We start from the raw sequence: 9,278 nt of genomic DNA, 5'->3' as shown, positions 1-9,278 counted from the left end.
CTTACAGGTTCGTCCCGCTCCTCCGCATCAGAACCCACACCACTACAAAACAGCATCAATTTAATCTTTCGATCATTATTTCGTTCTCAAACAGAACAAGACCATTCAATGATGCAGTAAAAATCATTAGTTAAATGATTAAATATGTTTGTGATCTTTCTAAATATTTCAAAAGTGTGGATGCAATTTTTTATGAAGATCATTCTTTAAAGAGTATATTTTAAGAGACTAAAAACAAAATTTAAAATATTTAAGAGGAATACAAATATATTTAACCTTTCCTTAAATTATGATTGAAAAGTTATTTCAAAAGACTTGCGACAAATGTTATAGACTTGAGTGTGTTAAAGAAAAGCTTTTGAAAATAATTTGTGAACTTCGTATAGTGCAAAAATCTCAACCAATCACAAACTAAATTTTATCCACTCTAATCATAAATAAAACTAAGAATTATTTTTTATTTGGATACATTGCATAATAATATATAAAAAAATTGACATTTTAGATACATTGCATAATTAATATATCTAAACCATATATAGACTAAATACATTACTTTTTAATGAATCTAAATATTAAAAAATATATATATAAATAGGAGCAGAGGCAGTATTACAAATAGACATGAGATTTCTTTTAACAAAATCACGTTTATAACATGATGATACAACAACCATTCCATTGAACGGGAGGACAAAGTTGCTTGATTCCTGAAGAAGATATTAGTTGACCCCACTTGTAGAAAGTGTCATGCTATACTTCTGTTTAAGGTGAGATTTGATAAAGGGATCCAACTCCCCATCCATAACAGAGGCGACATCTGGTGTTTCATGCCCTGTTCTTACATCCTTTACTAGTTTGTATGGATGGAAGACATAATTTCTTATTTGTTGTCCCCATTCAGCCTTCACTATGTCCCCTCGAATCTGCTTAAATTCAGTTGCACGTTGCTCTTCAGCTATCACCAACAGCTTGGCTTTCAAACGGCTTAAAGCCTTTATCTTATTTGCTAGTTGGGATCTCTCCTCTGCATAAACACAATCGAAGTTTGAAGTTAAAACTTATAATAACAGCAGCAACAGTAACACACGAAATAATTTAAGTAGTGACGTAGCAGATGCGATGATAATAATAGTAGTATTTGTTTCTATCATGGTAGTAAGAAGATAACATGCGACGAACATAGCAGAAACCCGTAGAGAAGATTATTTCAAATTGACTCAATAAGGTTGAGTAGAGAGAGGCAATAGCTGAGGGAAGCTTCCATTTCAAAAGAATGGAAGCAGAGCAAAGAAGAAAGAAAAACCTGTGCAGCGAAGAGTGACACCAGTTGGGATATGTGTGATCCGAACGGCAGTTTCAACCTTGTTAACATTCTGACCTCCTTTTCCACCTGCTCTTGAAAAACTAATCTCCAGATCCTCTTCGGGAATTTCAACATTCAGAGATTCTTCTGGAAGAAGTGGCATGACTTCAATACCAGAAAAGCTTGTCTGTTCAAATAATAAAATATTGGCGTTTCATAGAATAATTTGTGCATTTTATGATGAAAGGCATAGGACTAAGCACATTCAAAAGCTTCTTTTATTTTTCATTAATGGATATCGTTGCTATACAGTCTACTGCAGCACTTTTTCTGTTTTTTTTGGAAACTGATTGTACAATCTGACATTGGGCTAAACAAAAAAGTTGGTTATTACCTGACGAAGACCTTTGGAATTAAAAGGGGATTGCCGAACAATGCGATGTGTCCCTTTCTCCCCAGACAAATACCCATACGCATAACGACCTTCAACTTCGATGGTGGCAGATTTTATTCCAGCTTCTTCTCCAAGAGATTTCTCAACCACTCTGGTTTTGTATCTCTGTTTCTCAGCCCATCGCACATACATCCTAAGAAGCATGTCGGCCCAGTCCTGCACTGGAAATGATAATTTTCGTACAGAAGTTGAAATTGAATACTCAGCATCACCACCAAGTACTCAGATTCCAAGTATATCACAAATAAAATAAAAAAGTAACTAGAAAGAAAAGAGGACTAATTAAAAGTAGGAAAAAACAGTAAAACAAGGTTCTCAGAAGACAATTTTTTCTAAATGGCAGAATATTAAATGCTTAACAAACCCACACCAACATATTACAAGAACGCTCGTAAAGATTTAAATGCATGTGACAGTTCCTTATCAGCACATTGGCGGAGGTTATGCATAAATTCCGGAAAGCCTGAAGAGGTTTTAAAATGTTGAGACATTGAGGTGACATATAGCTGCAGTGAATATTTACTCGGGATGAAAGAAAAGAAGATACATTTTAGCTTTCCATGGCATACAGCTTACAAATCTTCCCTTCTATGAATAAAACATATCAGACAATAAAAGTTTCACCCCTAGGACTAGAAACGAGAGAAAAATGTTCAATGCTGTATCACCTGTACATGGATAACTATTTACCTGCGCATCGGTACCTCCAGCACCTGCTGTGATAGTGATAACAGCGCCTTCTTTATCGTAAGGACCAGAGAGAAGTTGAGTCAGCTCAAACCGATCAACTGACTTATTTAGTTCTTTAACGAGACTAGAAGCTTCCTCATAAAGCCCTGTATCAACGGATTCCATTTCCTCTGTTAACATAACTATTGTTTCTGCATCCTCAACCTACATTCATTGTAATTATGAGCATAGTGGCACATAACTGGGTCGGCACAAGTGAATAAGTGGAGAAACTCAACTCAACATGAATCCTTAAAAGAGATATATTCAATTTTAGAAAACTACCTTCCTTTACTTATTACTACCAAATCTTTATTTATGAAACTTGGAATCTCTTTTATTTATCAGTAAAAATATTACTGCATGTCGGTCTTCCTGTAATTAACAGAAATGTATCTAACCTGAGCTTTGTACTCATTGAGCAATTTTATCTTATCTTTGACATCAGCCAGTGTAGAAAGAGTCTGTTGAGCTTTGGCTCGATCGTCCCAAAAGGAGCTACAAGATGCCTCCTTTTCCAAATTGGCAACTTCTTGCTCCAATAATTGTAGACCAGATGATTCTCTAATCTCTTTGACACGCTGTGATGCAATTTCAACATCCCTCCTTAGGGAATAAAAATCTGCAACACAATGCCGATAATGCTACTTTAAAACAAACTAATCCATATCGAATTTAGCAAGAACCCTCTAGCTAATCATGATGCAGCATAAAATTAATTCATACCTTGAAGTGCGGAATCACTAGTATGAGTATCATCCCCTTCTCCGACGCTCAATTGATTCTCCGGCGTTGCGAACGGAACTATTGCCAAAAGCCAGAAACACAGAAATAACTTCTCAAATCAGAATTATAGAAAAACATACTCAGACAAGTTTTATGAGGAAATACTAAGTAAATGTACCTGATGGTGGAGCAAAAGGAGAGGGACGGCGGGAGAGGCTTGTGGTGGCGAAAGACGAGAGGGGAAAATGTTGCGAAGAAGAGGGAAAGTGTGGTTGTTTATGAGAACGATAGGTTTTGGTGGTTACGATGGTGTGGCAGCAAAGAGGATGAGAAACAACCTCCATGGCTTCGGAGGGTTTTATTCGCAAACCACTTTTCCACGCTGAATGTGACTCGGTTTCTGGATATGGTTAGTGTTCGTGAGCAGTATAAATATGTTTATACTCCTTTAAATATTTCAATTTTCATTTTTAATTGAGACCTATAGTAAATTTTTCTTATAAGGATGTAATGTAATAATAGTCAAAAAATTCCTCAACATTGGTTGATTAGCAGAAATTTGTTTACCAATCGAGCTCAAATATCGTTTTTTTTTCATACAATGTATCCTAAAATAAATAAAAAATTCTTCAAAATAATCAATATTTTCAAATTAAATTTCTTAAATAATTGTTTTTTTTTAAAACATATCAAAATAAATCATCTTTCTTAACTGATGCGTCAGTTGAACTGGTGCGTCCATTTAAACTAGAGAGAATGCACCATTGGAGCTGACGCATGTTCCCAATGGCTATGCATGTTGGCGTCACGCCTCTTGGCGCATGCATGTGTGGTGTCACGTGCATTGGCGCATACATACACTACATAATGTATGTGTCAATACATGTAGCGCATGCACCTTTAGTTTTATTTATCGTTAATTTTAAATGTTTATTTTACAATTAAACAAAAAAATTATTGAAAATAAAAAATATATTTATGTTATAATAAAAGTTTCATGGAATTGACAAAAAATTCAATGACCCGCCCGATTGAAACGTCCTCATGTTCCACATCCAGGTGCGTTAGTTTGTCTTCGAGATCTCTCATGATTTTCCTGAGGTGTTTGGGGTCTTTGAGTGCTGACATGATCCAATGGTGGCTGATGTGAAGGTCCGGTGGAAGGTCTAGCAATATTTGATAGATGTGTCATCATTTATTCCCAATAGCTAGGGGATTCTTGCCAACGATGCTTCCGTAAATTGAGTTCAGTGCTCATTGTAACACCCATTTTTCTTCCCAAATTATTTAACATATAATCAGAGTAAATAAGCACGCATATAAAGAAAAGGGCGTCACATCGACGTTTTCGAAACTTAAACTTTCAAAAAACCAACAATACACATGGTCATTCAAAATAACACATTTCACTCATCATGAATATTCAAGCAATATGCGTTCGCAGCGGAAAATAAAGAATACTCATGTATTTCATAATATGATCCATGTCCCATACCATGATCATCTCTCAATAATCACTTCATATAAAATAAAACAATTAATAACATAAAGCATATCAAAATAAGATATGAGTTCAATACCACTAATCTACCCAGTGTTACATGACCAGAGCATTGACTCATTACCTAATTTCAAACTAAATACGGAAACTCCCCAGCTATTCTTGAGCGAGCTACCGTCCACCTACTCCAGCAATACTACTTTGTAGTATCTGCACGATACCCATGTAAAGGTAACATTCAAACAGAAAGGGTGAGAATTCAAATCATCATGAAATAACATAATAAGGCACAATGAATTAAAACACAATTTAAGAATTCATCACACTTGGTATAATCACGTCAATAATATTAACCAACAATCATCTCACATATTTCAAACGTACATCGCATCCACATCAATACATGCATTCAATGATCACATAACTATAGACGACTCAATGCAAGACAATGTGACTCTATGCATGTGGTACCTCAATGTGAACTCAAAGTTTCACCGCTTTCCGATTCAATATCTAGAATCCAAGCCACGCTTCCGATCCGGACAAGACCAAAGCCCTACGTCTGTTTCCAATGAAGGATCACCGTTAATACTACGCCTAATCCCAATTAAGGATTAACGTCTGCTACGTCTGTTTCCAATGAAGGATCACCGCTTAATACTACGCCTGATTCCAATTGAGAATCAACGTCTGCTCATGTGAACCGACAGTTTCACCACTTCCACAATAAAGTCAACCGTGCTATGAATGAATGCACACATACCAACACATATGCAATTAAGACCATCTATATACCGTCTTAACATCCCACATATCACCATGACTTACAATTGGTACATATACACATCCATAACAACACATCAATTACGACTACATATACACATCCATAACCATAAATCATTCACAATTCAATAATGGTATACATACACATTCATACAATATATTATTCACCAATATAGGTCAATCATCAAATATGTACACATAGATTTCATTCCAAAACACACACAACATTTCAATATCAATTTTCCATTTTTCAAACAGTGTTAACCGGTTAACGCCCTGGGTTAATCGGTTAACGCAAAACAGAATGCGCTTCTTGGCAATTTTTAACAGTGTTAACCGGTTAACGCCCTGGGTTAACCGGTTAATGCAAGACATAATGATGTTCCTGCGCTAACACGAAACAAAATGCAGATTTCCCCGCATTTTTCATCGTTGGAGGACTTCCGGACCTCCGATTTCGATTCCGTAAAAAGCTACACGTTCAGAAAATTATGACTCATCCAATTATATATTCATTCACAGTTTTAGCATAATTTAATCATCACAATTCAAGAGTATTTATCAAGACCTAATAATTCCAAACCATGTCAATTAAGGACTTCAACCTAAAACATGTTCCTACCCATTGACCCAATCATACTAACCCATAATGATAAGGATTTCCCCCCTTACCTTGTCAATTTGATAGAAACCTTGACTCCTCTCGCTTTTCCTCTCCTCTTTCTCTATTGCCTTCAGTGCTCAAGTGAATTCTAATTCTCACTTCCTTCACTCTTATTATTTATAATAGTATCCTAGTTGGGCTTAAATCATCTAATTTAATCACTAGACCCAATAATACCTAATATTTCAATACCTCTATTTAAATTCAAACAATTAACCACTCACTATGCAACCAAGTTAATTAATTAATTCTATTATTTAATTATTTCTCATATCCACTAGATAATGAATTAATACACCAATTAATTAATTAACACTCCACATAATTAAATTAAAATTATAATAATAATAGTATAATAATTCAATACTAAAAAAAATAATGGGTTGTTACACTCATGCTGTCGTAGTTGGGTCAATGTGGTTGGGTGAATTGTTGATGGTATGGTTGCCCGAATTGGGACATCAAATTGGTTTGGAAACGAATCAATGGTTCTTGGAGTGTACTATAGTCAAACAATGGTTGAGTGTTGTGGCGATGAGATGTTTGGATGGTTATTGGTGGGGGGCTTCGATGACATGAATTGTATGAATCATCTGGGTTATAGACTATTGTCTGGCTGTGTATGGTTGTTGATGGGTAGGGTTTGATTCTTGGTTTTGAGGTTGGGTGTGTGGCATGAATGGCTTGTGAGGTTGGGTGTTTGGTTGTTGGGTGTATATGATAGGGTGATGGTGTGAGGTTGGTCGTTGGGTTTGGGTGAGTTGACATTGTTCTTGGACAAGGATTTTTTGTTGGGCATATGATGACGAAGCTAGTTAGGGTGGATCAATCAAATACTTTGGGTTAGACACAAATTGTGGCATTGTAACCGACCTAAACCATGTCATATACTGTTGAGTTGGTCTAGCACAATGTATGACTGGTTCGTTCAAGATGTGTTGTCGTCGATTCCTCCAATGACGACACATCTCTTTGGCAAAGTCCCTCAAGTCGGAATAATCCCATTGAGCATCGACTCTCTGTTGATGCCAATCTCCCAAACACGTCGGAGGTTTTGGAATTTGTTGTTGCATGTCGAACTGCAGTTTTACCCGGTCACTCTGGTGCATTTCCATAGTAGTGAATTGGATAATTGGTGTTTTTGCTATCCAAACTGCATCATCGTCATGGTTAACCTGATGATCAAGACCCAGATATGGCCTCCAGATAAACTGTACAAGAATACAATATGACTAGATGGTAAATAATTTGATAACTATTTTAAAATCAAAATAGAGTTATGTAAGAGTATTACATCGTCTAGTCCAATGTGGTCCAATAGATTGCGATAGACTACTATAGCATGTTTCGGATACCTGTTGTAGTTCATCCCACTAACTGGCCACTTAGATCAAAAATATCTGAAAAAAATTATTTAGAGTTAGTTGTAATTTAAAGTCTAATAATTAGATGATAAAGTTTTAAACTTACTTTGTTGCAAAAGGGAATATGAATGGCTTCTCGTTTATCGGGGCGAGTGACGACATTCTTGACAAACCCCATGCTTGTAGCAAATATGCGCATGAATAAAACGTACAAGTATTTTTTTTTTTTTTGCATTTTTACACAACACACTATATAAATGGGGCAAAACAGCTGAACTTCAACTATATGTGCTTACCTTATTTATGTTCCGTAACAACGGTAAATACATAATATGTACTGTATTACCAGTACTTTTGAAAAATAAAAAATTACCGAATAAAATCATAATATAGCACCGAGATTTAATTATTTTTTCATACTCGGTAGATTCTTCGGTCAATGTTATACTCGTATAATATTGTTTGAGATATCTTAAGTTAATACCTTGACTCCTAGCTTGACCAGAAGTCTCTCCCGTAACTTGGTCGTCACACAAAGGGGCACCCAACAATTCATTGCAAATAGAGTTATTCTGGTTAACTCTACCATTTACGGCCTTACCATCTATACGTAGACCCAACAACATGTAGACATCCTCATGTGTGACGGTACACTCACCGAAAGGAAGGTGAAATGTGTGGGTCTCGAGTCTCCATCTCTCCAACAAAGTAAGAATAAATTTGTAGTCAACCGAGTATGAGACTATGTTGAGGAGATTACCAAAATCGCATCCTCGAATATATGGTTCTATCAAAGGATCGTGGGGTACATATTCATGTACATGACATCGAAATCGTTTTGGGTACTAATAAAACATAAGTAAGAAATAAAGTAAGAAGAAGTAATAAACAATAAAAATATAATAAAAAAATATGTACGAAATAAGTAAGAGTAAATAAGTAAGAAGAAGTAATAACATATAAATGTCGTGATATTGTCGATTGTTCCTCGGTGTTCAGTAAGAATAAATAAGTAAGAAGAAGTAATAACGTATAAATGTCGTGATATTGTCGATTGTTCCTCGGTGTTCATCATCCATAGTCAATAGAGACATAATGTTGTAGAGGTTGAGTGTTATAAAGGTGAAATGTTGCAGAGGTTGGTTGTTAGTGTTGCAGATGTTGAATGTTGTGAGTTGCTTCCCTATTAATAGATGAGTTAGTGTTATAACATGTGAATAAGTATGCAACATGTGAAGCATGGGATAGGGCGCATGCATGTGAGATAGGTGTGGGCGCCTAAGGCTAGGGTGTATGCCTTGCTTTATGACATGCATGGTCACATGCTCCAAGGCTAGTGGCGCATGCATGCCTTTTTATGCATGCAAGGAAGAGGCGTCTAAGGCTAGGGCGCATGTCTTGCTTTATGCGTCATTGGAAAGAGCGTCTGCCTTGGATTATTAAGGCAGAGATTCCTTGTGTGCAAGTGCATGCTTGTAGTGTTAGGGCAGAGATTCTTAGGGCAGAGATTCCTTGCATGCACATTCTTTGTATTGTCTTGTCTCTGCATGGATTCTTTGCATTTGTCTTGGCTTTTTAGAAGGAGACACATTTCGCAAAAGGAGATTCCTTGGGTTCCGATGAATCTTCATCATATACATTTTACAATCCTAATGTGCAAATTCACCCTTTATTGTCCTGTTATTTTGCCTTGATTTTAAGACGGCGTAAGGTCATAGTCGCCCTTTTGGCGGAAAGGATTCACCCTTGGG

General features: G+C 36.2%; 1 protein-coding gene across 1 annotated transcript; it reads right to left on the bottom strand.

The window, feature by feature from the left end:
* Window positions 1-575: 575 nt before the first annotated feature.
* On the bottom strand, window positions 576-3,644 carry LOC127126948 (peptide chain release factor PrfB1, chloroplastic). Its single transcript, XM_051056017.1, has 7 exons — window positions 3,394-3,644; window positions 3,216-3,293; window positions 2,891-3,111; window positions 2,451-2,654; window positions 1,701-1,916; window positions 1,307-1,493; window positions 576-1,027 (listed from the first exon to the last, which is right to left on the bottom strand). The coding sequence occupies exons 1-7, from the start codon at window positions 3,557-3,559 to the stop codon at window positions 723-725; spliced, it is 1,377 nt and encodes a 458-aa protein (XP_050911974.1). The 5' UTR covers window positions 3,560-3,644; the 3' UTR covers window positions 576-722.
* Between the last annotated feature and the right edge of the window lie 5,634 nt (window positions 3,645-9,278).

Source organism: Lathyrus oleraceus, chromosome 3 (genome assembly GCF_024323335.1).
Source record: "Lathyrus oleraceus cultivar Zhongwan6 chromosome 3, CAAS_Psat_ZW6_1.0, whole genome shotgun sequence".
NCBI classification, from domain to species: Eukaryota; Viridiplantae; Streptophyta; class Magnoliopsida; order Fabales; family Fabaceae; genus Lathyrus; species Lathyrus oleraceus.
This window is presented reverse-complemented; position numbering and strand designations above follow the sequence as displayed.